The sequence below is a fragment of the Dermacentor variabilis genome, chromosome 10 (assembly GCF_050947875.1).
Source record: "Dermacentor variabilis isolate Ectoservices chromosome 10, ASM5094787v1, whole genome shotgun sequence".
NCBI lineage: Eukaryota > Metazoa > Arthropoda > Arachnida > Ixodida > Ixodidae > Dermacentor > Dermacentor variabilis.
Genome location: NC_134577.1, coordinates 52,621,211 through 52,641,586, shown reverse-complemented (window position 1 = coordinate 52,641,586; position 20,376 = coordinate 52,621,211). Strand labels below are relative to the sequence as shown.

Here is a 20,376-nt window from a genome sequence, read left to right as displayed (position 1 = left end):
GTCATGAATCACCACAATGTGCTCCTTACAGAGTGAATCAAAGAATACAAGTACGCATGTCTCTAACATCGGTGAAAATTCGTCTCTACGAAAGCACTATTCTAAGAACTGCTGTATGAGTATGTTCCTCCAGCACGTGGTACATAAAAATGGTACTTCTTGTGACGTAATATTGTAATATCCACCCTGCATGGACTTCGTGTCTGCAGTACGTAATAAATAAATAAATAAATAGAAATAAATAAATAAATAAATAAATATCAGTTTTACCCGCTTCAGACAGTGTAATGTGCCTTTCTGCTCTTTTATTTTTACATATGATTTCGATTTTAATCTTGTTTCTACCGGATATCGAGCCCAATGCACGAGACAGTGTTTGTTTATATGCGAATTTCCTCAAATTCTTTCAAATGCGTTCCGAGTTGGAGCGACAGTAAATGCAAAAAAATTGTCGAATTGAATACGATTAAATAGCGGATGTTTTTTTTTTTTTGCTCCTGGAAGTACGCAAACAAATAAGTTAGCCCAAAAAGAATGTGCTACAAATATTTTTTGTTACTACCATAAACGCAATGCCATATTCTGCCGTAGTTATCAGTTTGTAAATTGGTAAGAACTCAAGCGCAAGGCAACAACCCTTTTGAAACAGATGGAGGGGCGCGTGTAGAAAACTTTTGCCATAAATAGTTTCGATAATCTTCGTAGCAGCGTATAGTGGATCGTAACCGCAGTTATCGAATATCTGATTCCCAAATAGAATGCTTCAAACAAAAAAGCAGCGTTTGATTCATGCTTCACATTTCTAGCATTCGTCACCACGCCCTTGCATCCCGACAGCACTAAAATTTGGAGCTTGTTTTGTTTTACGAAGACAATACATTTCATTTATATTATTTATTAGTTCAATGACCACCTAAAGAGAATATACGCAGACATAAAGCAGAACCCTACTGGCAGTGTTCTTTGATAAAGTTAACAAAGGGCTATAGTAACAGTTTAGAGGGCCTCATTTGTATTCCGTGTTCCGTGTTGGCCTTCAACGTTGCCTATTTGTTACAAAATCTGGAGTTCATTTTGTTTTTACCATTGCCTTTTGGGCAGAAAATTTGAAAGTTTCTCGCAAGCTATCTACTCCGTAATATTCGGCTCACTGTGCGTTGGAACAAATGAAGTATTTTTTTAAAGTATAATATCTCAATATCCCTCACATTCCGTGTGCTGTCTATCTGACGCATCACGTCATGTTGACGCAAGCCAAGACTATACTGCCTGCGCCGTTATAGGACAACGGATATTTTTCGCCACCTGCGATGCTAAGGTTTGGAATATCGAGGATAGCCCGTAGTCAACCTTGTACAAGCACTAAAGAACACGGGACGCCAACACTATATCTTCGGCTACGGGGAATATGATTTGTGTACATCGAACCAAGGGAACATATTCTTACCAGCAAACGTGACCAAAATCGCAGTTCGAAGCAAGAGCGTCGGTGTCGCAGTCAATCCTTTTTGCAGTGCCTGTAATACAAAGCAAGTTGTTATGACCGCTTCCATCTTTTTCATTTTCTGTCATCGTCTTTTTTATCAGGCCATTCGCTCACAGGAGACTTAGAGACGGAGAGTTTAAATTATTGACCCAAGAAAAAAAAAAAGGCAGCAAGGCGCTACTGTAGTAGATTTTGATTGTGTAAGTTATGATTACTGATTGCGGAATTAAGACAGGTACCGTATATTCTTGCTTTTACCGCCATGCGCTTATTCACTCCGCACTCAAGAATCCATCCCTTTGTCACAACGGTTTGGCATGTCTTAATAGCTTACTCGTAAGTTGTGGTGCTCAAATGACACAAACCTTTCGCGAGGTCTCGGTACGTTTTGTGTGAGTGTGTGAGCGTAGGATAGAGAGAGAATAATTGACAAGGCAGGATTTCCTCTCTTTGTTGATCTCTCTCTTCTGAGGTGACATACACAGGGATCACGACACCTTAACGCAAACGTATTTCCAGAGAGCTCGCGGAAGGTCTGTTCTCTGAGGACCGTAATTTGTACGAGTACACCGTGAAGACATGCCACAGCGTACTCACAAAGAGATACTTGAGCGCGCTGGGACGGAGATAGCCGAGGTAGGAACGAGTGAGTGGGATAAACTCTGTTTACTTGTTTCTGCCACAGTACTTGCCTTAATTGTGCGATTAATAATTTTCAACATTTCAATACGGACCAACTAGCCCCAGCAATGAGTAATCTCGTCAAATACCAACTAGCTGCCAAGGTTCCCGCGCGGCTATTGGGAGACTTGTTTTTGCAGATTGCTGCCGTGACTTATCAATACAATTATCTTGCTGCTGCGGCATACGTAACGAGGAGCTCTAACACAGGCATACAATCAGCTTCTTCTGTTAAATAGGCCCCCGATGTATACGGGTATTATATAGTCATTACGCCCGTCTTTTATCATTCAACTGCATTTGCATCGTGTACAAAATGAACGTGTAATGTTACCAGCGTTTTCATCTTAAGAACATCAAAAACGAAATTTTACGTGTTCTTGTACTTTGTCCTACCTCACGTTTCGCAGCAAGATGCCATGTTATGGTACCGATTGTTCAATATAACACTCGGTTTCGTTACTCGCTTGCTGGTCAAAAATAAATAAAAAATTCCACCGAAGTTTCCTTTGTCCGCGCATGTCGCCGAGTCCACATGAAACATTCAAGCGGCGACAGCTTTAGAGCAGCGAAAAACCGATTTCGAAGGCGATGCTTTCCCCTACTACAACAGCCGAAACCGAACGGTGACAGCATGGCCGCCATTTTTGAGACTCCGCCAATGGCGGGCGTACCCAAATGAAGATAACGTCATTTTGGTTTTCTTTCTTTTCTTTCTTTCTTGCCACACCACGCAAGTAATAGCGCTGACTAGCATGCTGAAAGATGTTAGGCTGGCAATGCAACATCGGACCGAAATTTGAGCGAGGACAACGCCAAGGTACATGGAATATGTTTGAGGTTCTTACCGTAAGAACGCAAGCCATTATACGTTCGTTTCGGTAAATACCTCTTTTCATCTTACATTACCGATCACTGGCCCATTGATGACATTTTGTAATCACTTTTGCTATCGCCATTAGACCCACCTTGTACTTGCAGAGAATACTTCACTTGGCGTGTGAGGACAAATACAGACTCGCGTCTTTCTAGGGCACAGGAACAGAAGTGGAGACGCAATCCGAGTCACGCAGACACTGCTGTTATACTTTCGCCAATCGGGCGAGAGCATCCCTGTGCCCCTGTGATTGGTTCTTATGATTGGCGCTAACCGTCTCCCACTGCCACAAACCTACGCAAAGCTAGGAACTGGTGTACACTGTCTCTAACTAGAGCAAACGTCTCTTGCAGCGCGTACATCGTTGTTTCGGTCTCTCTGTCTATGCGCGCGCTGTAAGTGATGTTTGCAATGGAATACCAACTAGCGCGCACCCAAGCACTGTCGCTAACTAGGCCAGGTGGGCGTATATGGGCGTATAAATGGCGAACGCATCATTCGGTCTCGTCGTAGTCGCAAATATAGTTTCACGTCCAAAGTGATTGACATATTCAGGTCGCGAACAATCAGTAAATATCTTACTCAGGCGCTTTTCTATCTGGACGCGAAACTACGCCGCGTTCCTGACTTGGCAACAGCAAAAATATTTTGGAAGCTGACTCAACGTCTGCACTGCATCTCACAAGTAGTTTGCAGCCGTACCCAAGGTATCATAGGCGAACACAGGTATTATCGTTGCGCAGCGGAATATGCCGGGTGTTTCTGCAAAGGCTGCCAAAGATTCCCGCAAAAGTAGAGCACTCAAGATAAAAATTTGATTTTTGACAAACAGGATTATTGAGAATCGAGGGCATCTGTAAACAGATTAGTTGTTCTAAATTTCTCACTAATTAGATAAATACACTGTGTAATATAATTAATTACCGCAGTTGCGCGGCTACTGACAATGAGTTTGTAGTTACTGACAAAGTGATCTCGAATCCGTTTTCAAATCGCACCAAAAGTCATTCCCCTAGGCCCTATACTACGAGAGAGTTTCTCACTTTCTCGCTGGGAAACTGAAACGGAACATTGATTGAGCAGCGTATAAAAATATGTCTACAAGAAACGGCAGCTGCTGGGCTCTTCTCACATCTCCCGTTCTACGCCGCGTGAACCGAACCATCTTTCTCATTTCGACGGGCTAATTATGGCTCGTGTCCTGCCATTCGCTTTTGTCGGCAATATGGGCCAATCGCCATCACATATCATCTGCAAGCTAAATGGTAAGCTAAACGGCCAGAAAGGGCGTGAATATCCCTTTATCAGAAGCGGCAGGCGTGGGCGAAAAAAAAAAATGCGCTTTAAAAAAGAACGAAGGAGTTCGTACCAGTTCAGGCAGACCTTTAGGCAATTAAGCAAGGCCAGTCACCTAGTCTGCCAGGGTACGCCTTGGGGCACATCGATGATATGCGGTGAGGGAAGCGCCCCCCCCTCGATCCGTAATCACTACGTCGAAATAACAACGGTGCTTCATTTCTCATGGCACTGACGGGCAGACGTCAGAAGACGTCAACAGCTGACGTCTCTTTTACACCTGGCTTTCTTTGCATCTCATAAAACAGTCAGTTTGTTTCGCAGCGAAAAAAAAATGATAAACATTCTCGTTCTGCAACTCGCCTTGTTTGCTTAGTTTTGGAATTCGGTTTCTTCCACGTGAAGAAACAGGGGAAGTGCCGAGTGATATGCTGATGCTGCTTTGCATGCATAGCGTATGGAAGACGAGAATGGATATCAGACATGGTCATGTACAGGCTCACTCACCAAGACACTATTTTGTTGAGAGTATTATATACACACGCGACTTGTTCAGAGTACTATGTGTACTCCCGGAATGGCTACCTGTACTAGACCAATTGGCTTCTGTGAAGCCCTTTTAAACGCCTTACACTAGCCGAGCTGTGGCAGGTATTTTTAGAATATGTACATGTCGTGTATTTGATCTTATTGTTTGCGTTTGTGAAAAGGCAATAAAAAGAAAGCCTTGGTTGCTTAGTGGTTATGGTATTGGGCTGCTAAGCATGAGGTCGCGGGATCGAATCCCGGCCACGGCGGCCGAATTTTTTTGTAGGCGAAATGCGGAAACACCCGTGTACATAGATTTAAGTGCACGTTAAAGAACGCCAGGTAGTCGAAGTTTTAGGAGTCCCACACTACGGCGTGCCTCATAATACAATCGCGATTTTGTCACCTAAAACCCCATAATTTAATTTCTCGTGCTGCAGGGTCTAGAAAAAGAAAATCTTAACGTGATTTGAAACATGTTATGCGATCGCGTCGTCAGTAACCAGAAATTTTACAGTAGCAACGTAAGTGCGCAAATTAAATAGATGCATTTCACTAATAAGCGAGAAAATTGCATAACTTAGCCAGTTTTCTAGTGTCCGTTGCTCCCGATAATCTGGTTCGTAAAAAATCGAATCGTTATATCGAGTGTTCTCTTCTAGGAATTGTTGACAGTCTTCGCAGAAACACCCGGTAGTTCCAGGTATAACTACGGTTAATGACGGGATGAGCGAACATTGCTTTTACTTCGTACACGATACGTTACAGCAAAACCTTAAATTTTAGGACCTTCGCACGCTCACGCCATATACCGTGAATTACTGTGGTGGTTAACGCCGGTAAGAACCTAACCGCGATTATACGTAGCAGTATGGCAGCGCCCATATCACACCGATCGCCCGCTTCGATCCCAATTTGCCCTCGTTACGAGCTCTCCGCCCAGAGAGCAACAAAATTATCCAACGCACATGTTGGAAATACATGACGCGAAACTTTCTAAATGCTATAAACTAAATGCTATAATTTTGCCCAGTTCGCTGCATCGTCCTTGGGATAAAGAAAACTGGTGCGCATGGGCTCTCACTTAACCGTGCTACGCGATGTGACAAACCTTATGCTTGCTTGTTTGTTTGTACAATTGGCTCACGCCCACTGTGGCAGATTGGCTAAGAATGAGGGGAGTTAGGAAAATAATTTTAGTCCACGAAGAAGCAGTAATGATAAGTTTTGAAAAGTTAAACAGAATGAAGTCAGATTAAGATTTCAGAATTTAGCAAGGAAATCGTCCTGCTTCAATTATAAACCTCAACACAGCTGTGCCAACACCCTCTCCTCGTATCCTCTTCCTTACTTTCTTTTTCTCTTTCTTTTTTTCATTTTGTAAAGTACCGGAGGCTTCGTGCACGATCCCCGTTATAGGTGTGTTCGACAGCATGGAAACCATGATCATCACAACACGCGGCGTTCACCTCAGTGAGGCTGGTTGGTTCCACGACATCTACTGCACGCTTCAGGGTCAATCACTCGTTGTGGGTATGCGGCATAATAGGGAAGTCCATCATATAACCAACATGCTTACATGCTTCTTGGCCGATTCCTTACCGTGGGTATACGCCATAGTATGCAAATCATAATCGTGAACATGCGGTGATCTTGAAGCGATAGTTGGCGTTGTTACAGTAGGCACCACCCAAAAAGGCCACTTCTTGGTAAATGTCCTATTGGGGGCATGCGCCATTGTACCCCCTCTCATTTTGTTTGCGCCATTTGTATGAATATGCAATGGCGCAAACAATATACATTATCAACCTGGAGACACGTTTTTTGATCGCTCTCCTTCTGGGTATGTCCCAGGTAATCATAATCATCATCAAGACGCGGCGGTCGTTGAAAGAGCTACTTGGCCGCACAATGTGTACCGCTATTATCTTGGTCAATCGATCGTTGTGGGTACGTGCCCATAGCACGATAAATCGTCGTCATAATCAAACGGTATGTCTAGTGACATTTTGCGAAGTATTTGTTCTACTGTTGCAGATGCCGCATTTAGAACTCACATGTTTGTGGGAAGTGCGTTCGCATCGAAGGCATTCTAATCTATTTACTTGCGTTAAAAAAATGGCTGTTCCCACTTTGTGAGGACCAATTTTCAAATGTGACTTGGTAGGAGCAGTAACGCTGTGTAAACGCTGGAGTACGCTTATAGTGGCAAATTGTCATAGTAAGCGCAACAGTTGTGCGGCTGATGATACTCACGGGAGGAAAAAGTTTTCAGAACATCAGGTCAGCTGTATAATTAAACTTATTATTATTATTTTTCTAGTGCAGCCCTGCAACGTGCAATTGAAGAAACGCATTGAATTAATCAAACATGCGCGCGATGGCGTTACATGCCGCGTTCAAATAGTTCAAAACACAATTTCGTGCAGTGCTCGGTCAACTTAGAGACATCTCGGAACAGATATTCTACGGAGCCTACACGGAACTACGGTACACTAAATGCGCACTCTCAATGCTCGATGCAGCTGGCGACACATTCTCTGCGGGATGTCCGCCACATGAGTAGTCATTACTGCACCGTCTAGATGTAATGTGAGTAAGCTGGATCGGTAACGCCATTTGTTCTTCTTTCTTTCTTCCTTCTTCTCTCGAGTCCAGTCTTCATTCTTATAAGAAGGTAAGACACGATGACCCGCACTTACCCTGACTCCCACTCGGCGTCACGCACACCGCAAAAGTGATTAGCAGGTAACCACCCGGTGTCACACGTGTCCCATGCATGGGCGTTGAGGAAAGGGGCCCCGGGAAGCGTGGTAATCCTCCAGAAACCACTCAGCGCGTTGGCTCCATGGGCGCACAGACATTCACAGACGCGGTTATTCGGTAACAGTTGACGTCGTCCGCATGGCGGCCGCAGCAAGCCTTCGCCTCACAGAGGGTCCTCTCGTGATTGCAAGTGTGTCCCACTTCCGGCGGCACAAGCAGGCGTTTGCGCGGATGTTGCCTCCGTCGCGAGGAACGGATACGCCGGGTGGAGGGTAGAGTCCGCGTGGTGACATCCCGGAAGCACCCGTCGCTCGAAGTCTAGTTCCACGTGCGTTTGTGATCTCGAGGGCCTGCCACCATGGCACGCCTTCCAAGAAGGAATCAAATATAGACTGTCTCTCTGGTATTGCCCGAAGTGTTTCTACGTGCTTGGCGTCCAAGTGTTACCTTGTGCGCTGTGTTTTGGTATCAGAGAGAGGGAGAAATCAACAGATGATGAACGGAGAGATTACCCACAATAACTTCCCGTATCTAATCGGCACTAGAGGACGGGCTAAGGGTAGAAAAGATCAGGAGAAAATAGGAAAACGAAATGTGAAGAGACACCTGTCCGCACAAATACAGTGAGCGCATCTGACAGGGACTACGCCAGCCCTGACGCCTTAAAAGTACAGTAGTGGCTCTAAGAGCCATTCGGGCTGACGTTTGCTCGGATCAAGGTTCAAAAAATTCTGTTTTCCGTAATAGGGTAAGGTTGTCAAGTTTGTCGACCGTGGTGTTGCGGACTTTTCTTCGTGCACTGAAACAAAAGGAAACAGCACGAAAAGTACGCAGTCGTCTCCTTGTGCCCGCAAACTTTGCATTGTGAACTTCTCGCCATTCCAATTCTGGAATTTCGGTCCATCTTTGAAAAGGCGCTGGGAGGGATGGGACAAGGCTAAAAAGGGAGACACAGGACACATGAGTCCTTTCTTCTTTATTCTGATAAATGATGTTTTGGTACAAATCTAAGAATAATGTACAGTTGGCCACAAAGGTTTACGTGACACGCAGGTTCCAAGATAAATTTCAACGTCTCTGTTAGTACATTCCACTGGTTTCTACCGCGCTAAAACTTTGTTTGCAGTGAGGCGGAAAGCTTTCGAGGCTTGAACTAGTGAAAAACTGTCCCAGCCGAATGTGCTAGGGGCTCCCTAGCGCGTACTATGGCTGCTCCTAGGATGCCACACTTTATTGTACAAACGGTTCCTTGTACGAGCCGTCGTCGTTGGCAACAGATCATGTATTGCTTCGAGGTTGGGAAACTCCCTGATTCACTAATTCACGCGCACGGAGAGTACTTTGTCTTCATCGTGCGTTACCTATTTTCAACGGACCATGCAAACCTAATGGTCCATTATACTGTCTTTTTTTAAGCTTTGCAATTTTATATGCCAGAAATGACGGCAAAACGAAACAGGAGCAGCGATAGCTGTCCTTAAGTTCCCACACCAGCTTGTCAATAACGTCGCATATGTTTAAAACGTTGCCTCGGAGGTGAATAATTGTGACTGAAGCAAGATTACGCCGTGTTCGAAAGGAAGCAAAAAGTTGCCGTGCCAACTTTTCATTAGCCTTACCGCATAGATACCCAACTGAAATACGACGCCAAAATGTCTAAAAATCTGCACTCCACAATATTATCACTGGTGCTTCAGTTTGGGTGCGAAATTCCGAAATGAAACTCGGGCCTTCAATATTGCTGCTAAAGCTTGGTCTTCTGCTGAAGAAATTTAAACTCAATTTTAAAATAACATTCGTTTCTAGAGCCCTAAGCTATATTACTGTGTCTATTTGGTGCCTTTTTAAACCACTTCAACCTATAATTATTCAGCAGTACCGACATTTTCATATTCCCTTTGTGAACAGCCATTTCATTTTTCAACAGCAATTGCCGATCGAGACGGCCAGGCACACCCTACCCATAACCAAAACTTTAATCTGGTAATTCCCAAACATAGCTCCACATCAAATAAAGTTAGACCAACATGTTCTCCTTTATTTCTAGTCATGCATAATACATTCGCACAATAGAAATGTTATGGGAGCCTAAACATAAATGTTATATTAATTCATTAATTTTGTACGGTTTTCGGGAATTGTACACAACCAGAACTTCACTCCATGCTGAATATAAAAAACACTATTGCAGGTTTTGCTTCAAGTTGCCCGTGCCTATTTCGGAATTTTCAGGTATAGAACCCCAGGACATCAGGCCCAGTTTTGCTAACCACCACGAGCCGCTTTTCAATATGGCTGTTACTCCTGTCGAGACCTCGGTTTAGCTCCTTTCAACTCAGCCTAGCCTTTCTGATACGTAACCTTGATACGTAGCAGCCTTGACTATTGCATGGTCAAGGCTGCTGGATAAAAAAAAAGTTTCGGCCTAAGCAGGGTGCAATTAAATCGCACTTTTTTTCGTAATCTAGCAGTTTAGTCACATTGGCATGATCACTTTTCGAAAAACAATTAAAGAGAACAAAAAAAAACAATTCATAATCATTGTTGCCGAAATATAGGTGGTAATAACTACCACTAAGTTAGCGGGAAGCAAGGACTAAATATTGTGTTTCCACTGCCAACAACAACGCACTGTGTATCTTGAATGAACAATAAAGTGAAATTGACACTGAAACCAGCGCCAGTCCCCCACTCGTGAGTACGGGCCATATATTGAGGCGAAGACAACAAAAACAACAATGCGAGTCCTCCACCAGAGGACAACCGTCCTCCACCAGAGGCACCCTGGTGGATGACACAATTCTCGCGCGCGCGTTATGCCGCAAAATTCCCTTTTTAACCAATCGCGGTGGCATTGCCAACGAACCAATCGGCGGACCACAATTTCGGCACGTGCGCTGCAAGTGTGCCAGCGAGGAAGAAAACGCGATCGCGCGCTACCCGTAATAAAGAAGAAGAAGACGGTAGTAAAGATGGCTGCCAGCAGGGTGTCTCCCCGTCTGTCTTCCGTCACCTGCCTCCTGCTGGCGCTGGCACTGACTCCTCGTAAGTGACTAGAAAGCTTTCACTGGGTCTCGGAGTTGCGATTCAATACACACGACCTCCGGGAGGGAGCAGATCGAAAAGAGACAGAACTACTCGAGCAACCCTTACATTAAAGGCAGCGTAGCCAAATAAGCTAATTTTCGCGTCCTTCGATAGTAGAAGGATGTCTAGCCGGGACCTTGGAAACGCTTTTGGCTCTTTCCGACCTCAGTGCTTCTTTATTATCCTCTGTTTCTTACGCTTGTTCCTGCATGAAGGGTCAGCTCATGTCTCTGTAACTCGGGAACAACGTGAAACACCGGGACTGAAAAAGACAACACCTTGGTGCATGCGCTGCCTTTCGTTTCGCATCGTTTCACGCTGTTCCGAGTTATCAGCAAAGCACTAACAAGCTCAATTTTCAACCCTTCTGCTCTGTTCACTGCGTCTGGGCTTCTTCAATACCACACGCACTAGCGCACGCGGCCGTCGCCAAACGAAAACCGCAGCTGCGCATCAGCCGAAGCTGGTAAAGAAGTTCCGCACAGGACCACTGACAGCCCAAGATTGGCTTGTGGTGGTTTGCCAAAATACGCCTAATGACCCGGGTGCTATTCTGGTGTCGATCTTCGTCATGTTGCCTTTCCTTGTTTCCTATATATCTCCATTCATTTTATCACAATGCCGAATTCGACCGCGTTTTCGTTTTGAGCCAGTCAGAGCTGGCCACATGGCGAGTTTGACAATATGGCGGAAATCGACAAACCGCATCGTGAACTAATTTGCACCCTTAATTATGAAAAAAGAGGCGTACACTTCTGTACAATTGTTACCTTTACAGCCTTTTTGGGTGTAAAGGCGTGAGTTAGAGGCAGGTTTACACCGTTAATTACGTTTAAGGGCGTAACTTATTTTACAGCGCAGCGTAGCACACTTGGCGCCCCATGAGTGGACGCGACGCAGCTAATGAACCGGAAAGGCGCGACTAAATACGAACGTGCCAGAACCATCGTTTAGAGTATCGCGTTCGCCTAACAGTGTAGGTTTGGTTTGATGTCAAATAGCGATGTTAAGACGCCATACTTTGCAACTATGAAGCCTAGATACTTGAATACGTGGTTCACGGCTAAAATCAGCGCGAGAAACAGACAAACGAAGGCTGTTTAATCGACCTCTGTGCGCGGAGCAGTCTTTGCTAATTCGTTCGACTTACATTCGAGGGCACTAAAAGCGCAGCGCGTTAGCCGGCAGTCACTTGGTATTTTTAAAATTTCGTGCACTTTAAAAAAACCAACTGGAAAAAGTCAAACCGGGCAGTTAACTTAGCATAATTGAAATAATCTGATGTTTAAGGACGAGCATCAGCACTTTTGTATTAAAGATTTCTTCATGGAAATAACATTTAAAAAGTTAACTAAGCAATCTTTGTTAATTACCCGGCTTGGCGAATTGGAAAATATAATACCATGACGTACTCCATATGGCTCAGCACAATACCACCGCAATTCGACATGCGTAGCGCCTCTGCTTCTTTTTTTAATACTTGCCCAAGTTAGCTGAAACACCCTGTATATGCACGCTATAGTTTCTCTGGAAAGTGATTAGGAATTTCCAAAATAGTATTTTTTTTTTTTCAATTTGAGTTGTCTCTTCTTAAAACTGGGACCGGACGCCGACGACATTGGTTACTGAACGCGATCGCACTCTTGGAAGTCATGCATCAATGTGCCACTCCATTCACCGGGACTGAGCTGGTTTACACGAGGCATTTCAACCCGTGCCAGCTGGAAACGAGAAAGAATTTGCGGTCTCGTTAGAAGAAAAGTACACAGAAGCGCATTCAATGCAATTTCAGGCAATGCACCATTCTATACAAGCAAAACTACTCTCGCTGCTCGATTTTTTTTTTTTTACATCACAGCACACGCATAGGTGCACTGTTTCACGGTCGAGCCACGCCACGTGTAATTTTTTACACAACTGTCAGAGTCAGAACCGGCTGCCCGTCTGGTTGACCTCCCTGCCTTTCCTGTCCTTGCTCTAGCTGTCTGTCTCTCTTTCTCTAAATCGCTCTCTCTCTCTCTCGTTCTCTCTCGCTCTCTGAGAGCCAGTATAAAACGAGTAATTCCTTGTTTAGGAGATACAAGCATGCTCGCTTACTTTCATCAACTGTGGCATCCACTGCGACGTCTCTCGAAGTGGCCGGTGTCGGTTTGGGGCGCTAATTCAACCCCATAAATCAATGAATCAATCAATTAATCAATCAATCAATCAGTCACCGAGAGAGAAGTAAATGTACATCGGTACCGACTTTTCCATAATGCACGGGAATGCTTCTCTCGAGGACAAACGTTTTGTCGCCCTTTTCATCTCGGAGCGGCCGGGCCTGTGATCATTTCCAGCCGGTACCGTGCAGGCGCCGCCCAGGCGTTGACCTGCTCGGTGTGCAACTCGGTCTTCGACGAGGACTGCATCACCTCGCCGCAGAATTACGTCAAGCAGTGTGTGCCGCCTCCGCAGTACAACAACAGCGATCACCCGCCCTTGTGTCGGAAGACCAAGCTCTTGGGCAAGTTGGCCATTTTTTCTTTTGCGAGATGAGGAAGGAACGTCGCGCTGTCATATGATGACACTATATGACACCGCTGCACACCCTTCCCTTCGTAATTTTCAATGGTTAGATTGCTTCACGCTGAACGGATGATACATAGTTGGTAGTAGTGCTACCGCTTGAGACGACCGATCAAGCTGGCAATTGCCATCGGAAGTCCCACAAAACCCCTGCCTGCAGTTAAGAAAGGAGGGGGGAAGAAGCACAAATGAAAAACAGAAAGAAGGCAAGAAAGAAAAATACGTGATTCGCCACAAAGGACAAAGCTAGGATAAAAAAACTAAGTATGACTTTAATGGGTAAAAAAAGAAACATCAGAAAGATTACCAACCCCTAAAGGGACGCTAAATATATATAGAGAGGACACAGGCCTGCTTATTTATTAGATAGAGCTGTCAATATCAGGATATGACTTCTACTTCATGGTGCTGTGAACTGCGCAATCCTTTAGTTAATAAATGATCATTAAAGGACAAGTCCTCGGAGGATTTGGACTGAACACCACATTGAAGTGAAGCATGTGATGGTCACGTGGGTTAACCGATTTTGTACCCCCAAGAAGCATGGTACACTCTAGCCTCATCGAAATTAATTTGGATATAGTCTGCAGACGTGAAGACAACGGCCATTATTGAATATACCACATATAGACCAAACTAATACTGCTTGGCGCATCTTGTCTACGTGTAGCCTTTATACCTTCTAAAGTCTATAGTGCGTCTAAAGCTCCAAAAAGCGCACACAACATTGCGCATGAAGGAAGGATAGAACAGTTTCTTCGCTGCTATTTTGGCCGTGGAGAGTACATTCCTACAAAAAAAACAATGAAATGTTTGTCGAGTGAATAATTTATAGATTAGCTTCCTGATCTACCCACAACTAAAACCTTGTACCACCGCATCAAGCAACGTTACTATGGGGTTTGCATTAACATTCGTGTGCCTAAACACCAATTCAGCTCGACCGTATCAAAAGTCCTTCGTAGATCAATGCCAGTGTGAGCAAGTGATAAGATAATAGAGAGGTGGTATCAGCGAGTTCACGCACCGTATACGGAAGCGCTAAGGGTCTGTATGCTAGCAGTTTCTTAATGATAATTCATCATCGACGCCCGGGTCAGGCGGCTGCTTCCCAGGTAGCACAAAAGAGATACGTAACGTTTTCGTAGCGTTTATCCAAGACGATAAAAACGGGTTAAAGAAGACACGAATGAGAGAACTTCGGCGGAAAACGTCGAATATCTCTGCTAATGTCCGGCTTAATTGCTTTCTTGAGACGATCTAGAACAGGTCTGCAAGACGTATTCGAAAAGCTGGTCTAGAAATAGGATTGGGAAAAACACAAGTAATCCCTTTCCCAAAACTATTCGTAACCAATTTCTAAACGTTTTTAGGACGTTATCAAAAAGCTGGTCTAGAAGCGGTCTTGAAAGGTTTACGATCATCTGAAGCTAATTTTCGCGGGTGACGGGCGCGATGAGACATCGTTGTTCAAAACACGCGTTTAGTTTCACCTCACGCGACTGGCCTATGCCGCGCAGATGTCGTCAGCCGCACCCGTTGGCACGGGTGCGGCTGACGACATCTGTATGGGTGCTATCTTTAGTATATATCAAAGAAGGTAATGGCGAGAAAAAAATAACCATACAACAAAAAACCAATCAAGTGAAATTAGTACAGAATACTTAAACGGGGGATTCAGTGTAACAAGTGAACACTACTTTAGTACAGCGAACGATGAGACAGTAATGCTGCATCTTGCCACTCCAGAACGTGAGAAATGAATATGCAAGCCTCATATTAGAAACTTACATAAACATGGAAATAAACTGGAATGCACTGGAAGCTGCATTTGTGTAACAAAGGAAGCAATGGTCATAATAAATAGTAAGTGTTTTATCTAAAAAGCCCTTTACAAGAGGCAAAGTTGTACCTCTCTGGCAAAAACAAAGTTGCAACGAATAATTTGCAAGCCAGCAAATACAATAATTAGCACACGGACATGTCCCACTTTGCGCACATCTCCAGTCTCCTAAAGTAAAAAAAAGCACTCTGAATGAAAAAAACGTTTAACACATGTAGCCCAGAGCAAATTCTTTGCCAGTTCACTCACACTTTCACAATCAAAAACATTTGCCACAAAGTCCAGGCACAGTTCCACTGATGTTTACCAATTCACCCCCACTTTCACGTCCAAAAATATTTGGCACACAGTCCAGGCAGAGCTTCATAGATAAACAGCTTGAGAGCACCCTACTGATTATTGTGCAGTCCCGCTGCTGGAAATAGAACTGCCGCACATGCTGGTAGTGGTTTCAATCTAGACACACTTGCTGCCCTGGACAGGTATGTTCAGATATCTGCACTGGTGCTCTATTTTGTCGAAGTAGACACATTGATGCACTACGCTGGTAATTGAAATGTTTTGAATGCACAAGTATTGGCTTCACCAGAAAGACTTGCCCACATACCACCACTGGCATATATATGCACTTGCTCTTCACTCAGTAGCATTGAACTTAGTGTTCCCTATGTGGGAGCCATGTGTAAAACCGGTGTCACACGACCACTCTCGATCGCGATCAAGCCCGATCCGGATCGAAATTATCGATGCGACTGGCTCACTCTCGTAGCTTGCGCAGAGGAGCCATCACGACCGAGAAATTCGATTTGTAACGGACTGGATAGCGGCTAAAAGAGCCCCGTGTGAAACCGGTACCAAATAATGCACAGACGTACGCTAGGAAAATGTGTTGCACAAGGACAAAGAACTGCGGCATGCCCTGTTGTGCGAAGCGCGCGAACAGAACACATGTATATATATATTAAAAAAAACTGCGAGAGCGCTTCGCGAACTCCATGCGCACACATGGCACCCGCACGAACTCGGCAGGCCGCCGTAAAGCGCGAAGGGCGCACAGCGTACATTCCGACACATTTCCCAAACTGCAAACAATCGTACTAACTACTTACATACAAGTTATTTTATACCAAGGGCATACTCGACTCACGTATGCAGTATGCACAAGCGAGTTATGCAGCGTACATGCTGTATCCATTCGCCAAATAGTAAAATTGATAACAAGCACAAAGCTACAAGGGACTCAATACATTACTACCATTTGAGGCGTCAAATAAAATCGAATTTGGCCGTTTCATATATTGGACACAATATATGGACACATGTGGTACACGGTAATACCATGAAATACCCATCCGGTAATACCATGAAATACCCATCACGTGGGTAAAGGGGGCGAAAACACAATCGAGAACCTGAAGCGCAAACGATAAGAGCACGGTATGGTGCACGCAAAATTCTGTCAGTGCGCTGTAGCGTGAGGGAAGAAAATAGGGTGAGCACTTGACCTCACCTTTTGGGATACCGCACTAGTAGTGAATCATTAAAAAAAAGCCTGTTTGAACCAGTTCCCTTGTCTGCAACACTCTTGCTAAACGGGAGACTAAAATACCACGATGATGGCTCTATTGCGGAGATCGGCAAGGTGCGCACAGACAGAAATTTTGCCGCCTTTCTTCGCATTCTGCAAAATGCTTTCTTGTTAGGATCACGCATAGCGGCCGACCTCGACGCTAGGGACACACAGGCACGATTTCGTCCCTCTAACTTTCGTCCTTATACTGCCCTTAACGCCTTAATTACAGCGTCAGTGAAAAGGCGCCTCACATAACATGACAGTGAACTTGAAGAGCTGATTAGTGCCCTCCACTCCGCGCCCTCCAATTGAAAACACTACTGATTTCCAAATTAATCTACACTAACAGATCGCACAACCCAAACTAATCACAGAACGTCGTTTTCTTGACGGCAAAACCCTGCAACACTTACATGACAAAGGGCAGCGGCAGCACATTCAGAACAGCCGCTATCATACCACAGCGCAATGCAAGTGCGATAACGTTATTATGCCCGGCTCAAACAGATCGCACAACCCAAACTAATCACAGAATGTCGTTTTCTTGACAGCAAAGCACTGCAACACTTACATGACAAAGGGCAGCGGCAGCACATTCAGAACAGTCGCAAACAGACCATAGTGCCATGCGAGTTCGATAACGTAACTATGCCCGGCTTCACGAATAACGTGGCCGCCTTGATCAAATAACAATTGAAAACACTACTGATTTCCAAATTAAAACCACACAAACATATCGCACAACCCAAACTGATCACAGAATATCGTTTTCTTGACAGCAAAACACTGCAACACTTACATAGCAAAGGGCAGCGGCAGCACGTTCAGAACAGCCGCAAACACACCACAGCGCAATGCGAGTGCGGTGACGCGACGACGCCATGACGACGCGACTATGCCCCGGCTCGCCCGGCTGCCCGGCATCACGAATCACGTGGCCACCTTGGTCACATGATTTTACGACGGTATCGCCACCTTGCGCAAGGTTGGATCGCGTTGATGGGTTGTTGAATATTGTAGAAGCCGCTAAAGAGGCTGACGCGCCGTGGCGTGGCGGTGGCGTTTTGAGTCGTTTGCAAAACGTATTCACCCCTCGTTTTTAAGCTGTCTGGCTTCCAACGTTATCAAAACATATTCACCCCTCGTTTTTAAGCTATCTTGTTTGGAACGTCTTTGATGCGTCGATCTTGGTCAAAAATCCTTTTGAGACGTTGAATCCCTTAATACGACGTTTTCAAGACTTTGTGTGCTACCTGGGTTCAAGGCCGTCGCGCAGGCTGCGTTGCTGGGCCACGCCGTAACCTTCCATGGCCGCTGCCGTACAAAAACACCTCCAACGTGAAGCCAGTCAAACTGGGCATGAGAAACAAATATGACGGGATTACTGGCAAAAAAAAAGCTATTCAAAGAAGTTGATGCATATGCGAGTGAGGTATCCGGAAGGTGACTTTCATTATATCATCATTGATAACTATATATTCGGCACTCCAGCGCAGCTTGCGCTGCTGGCTGAACTTCGATCGCATTTCGTACCGAGCATGCCGATGCACGCCGGTCCTTCACCATCGCAAGAAGACGCCTGCAAAACTCTCCTTATCGCTGAATAATGGAGTTCTCGGCGATGCCGGACTAAGGAAGTCAAAGGAGTCCGCCTCAAGCCCGTAAAAACTTTTTCTTTGTTTTGTTTCGTAAGGGGCACTCCATTTGCTGCATGTCTTGTTGCGCAGTGTACAAGCCCGAAATGCCACTGCGGGTGTCGCGCTCCTGCGGCTACCTCAAGGACTCGCACCATAAGAACTGCCGTGATATTTACCCGCCGGGCATGTTCCTCGAGGTGTGCCAGTGCTTCACGGATGCATGCAACGCGGCGCCGTCGTCATTGCCCTTCGGCGCCGGCGCCATCTGGCGGACGTGGTGGTGGCCAGCCGTGACCGTCATCTTAGCGCTGTTTCGGTGACGCCGAGTAAAACAGCGCGGCCCCCGTTTCAGTGTCGTTGAGTTCTTTGCACGGACGTAACAGCTCGGTTGACGGCACCGCGACGATGACGCGAGAAAGGCCTCGTTGCTCGTCCCATTATTTGCGCTGTTCGCAATGTCGACTGCAAAACAAGCATCCACACTTCGCGTTCTTGTCCCGCTGGTCAGAAATGTGTGCAGTTGTGAAAGTCGCAGTTTCGACCAAAAGACGGGGGCATTGATCGCGATAACAATGTATTACCCAAGAGCATGAGGTAAGATTCGTAGTTATATTTTTTTTTTGGTCATGTAGTAGCATTAAACATTCGCCCGCTAATTAGAAAGCATGATTTCAAGCGCGCACAAGCAAGTACGGACCGATCTCACCCTATGAATGTGAAGCCACGCTGTCCATTCGCTGTGGCAGAAAGCTAAGTGTTGTCACGACGTTGGCATTATGAAAGTTGCCAACTTTTTGCTGTCTCTCCCGTGAACAAGTTTTATCGCATTTAACAGCTCTGCTTTGCGAAGATTAGTTTGGTGGTATATACTACTCGTTCATAACAAATTCACCCTAAGTGAAATTTTGTTGCCGTGGGCCTTTAAACATTCCCGTTAGCGTGTCTTATTCAAGCCTGAGAACACACTGACATGAGTGCAACGTTATTGTACGATTAACGCACGAATATGAGCAACCCAGCAAGTTGAATCCCTTTGTTTATTAATGCCACATAGAGCGCTCTCGGCTTGTTCGTCTAGCCTGCGTAGGTTTGATTGTACGTGTACACAACCTTCAAGTATGCAAACAAGAAATCTGTTACGTCGCTAGCGCGCTGGCTCATTGGGAGAGTAAACAAAAAAAAAAGGCTTTCTGTGATTTCTCGTTAAGCCTTTTCAATTCATGGCCACAGTAATCTGCTCCCGAGTTTTTATTTTCCCTGCACAAGGATAAAAGGCTGGGGACAAGTAAAACCACATGTTCCTCGCAGAACCAGCTGGTTTGCGGCCGGCAGATACCTCCGTAACGTCATGACCTGGACGAGCTACATAAGGGCCCTGGCAACGCCTTTTTTCTAAGCCTCAATAACGCACTGTAGTGCCCGAATAATGAACGAATGCAGGTGACCATGAACGGCATTGAATTGTCTGTTTTTATAATAGACGTAATCAGAAGTTGGCGTACAAGAAAAGAAGAACTGCGACAGTCCTTTTTTTGTGTTTTCTCGCATGCTCGAAGCCACGGAAAAGTCTCCCGAATTTTCCGAGTTTTTTCGCTGGTAATTAGGTCTGGTGGCTATGAATGGACGCAAGATGGCAATGGACGGCGTGAAAAGGTTCGATTTTTTTTTGTCCACGGTCATACAGCCGTCCAGCAAGCCATCGTTTACAGGATGACATCGTCCCGTTGACAGAGCGCTCACTAAGTTTCTTCGGCGAACGGTGCAGCATCCGCTCACTAGCTCAAAGGATGTCATTAGTGGCGGTAGTCCCTTCACAAGAAGAGCCGCCAGCTAAAAAGAGCTCGTTCCCATCTTGACGTTCAACAATCGCCGTCGAAAGAGTTTCCACACAAACGCAGTTATAGGCGCGGGTCCTGCAAGCAGCACCTGGACCGTGAACCCTGAGGCTCGACCACAAGTCTCTCGTCGGCGCCCAGAAACACCACGCAATTGGATGTCACCGAGGAGCGCAGCGCACCGTCGCGGTGCCTCAGC

At 45.4% G+C, this 20,376-nt stretch overlaps 2 protein-coding genes across 3 annotated transcripts in view; one reads left to right on the top strand and one right to left on the bottom strand.

The window, feature by feature from the left end:
- LOC142560547 (receptor-type tyrosine-protein phosphatase kappa-like) overlaps positions 1 to 7,809 on the bottom strand; it is an 82,892-nt gene extending 75,083 nt beyond the window's left edge. For both annotated transcript variants that reach the window (XM_075672733.1, XM_075672734.1), the window contains exons 1-2: positions 7,571 to 7,809; positions 1,448 to 1,517 (exon numbers count right to left, since the gene is read on the bottom strand). In XM_075672733.1, coding sequence (XP_075528848.1) covers positions 1,448 to 1,517; positions 7,571 to 7,649 — 149 coding nt within the window. In that variant the 5' untranslated portion in view covers positions 7,650 to 7,809. The remainder of the gene's footprint in view (positions 1 to 1,447; positions 1,518 to 7,570) is intronic.
- Positions 7,810 to 10,601: 2,792 nt separating this feature from the next.
- Positions 10,602 to 18,682, top strand: LOC142559538 (uncharacterized). Its single transcript, XM_075671121.1, has 3 exons — positions 10,602 to 10,679; positions 13,075 to 13,227; positions 18,433 to 18,682. Exons 1-3 carry the CDS (start codon positions 10,607 to 10,609, stop codon positions 18,660 to 18,662), a joined length of 456 nt encoding a protein of 151 aa, XP_075527236.1. The 5' UTR covers positions 10,602 to 10,606; the 3' UTR covers positions 18,663 to 18,682.
- The last annotated feature ends 1,694 nt before the right edge of the window (positions 18,683 to 20,376 follow it).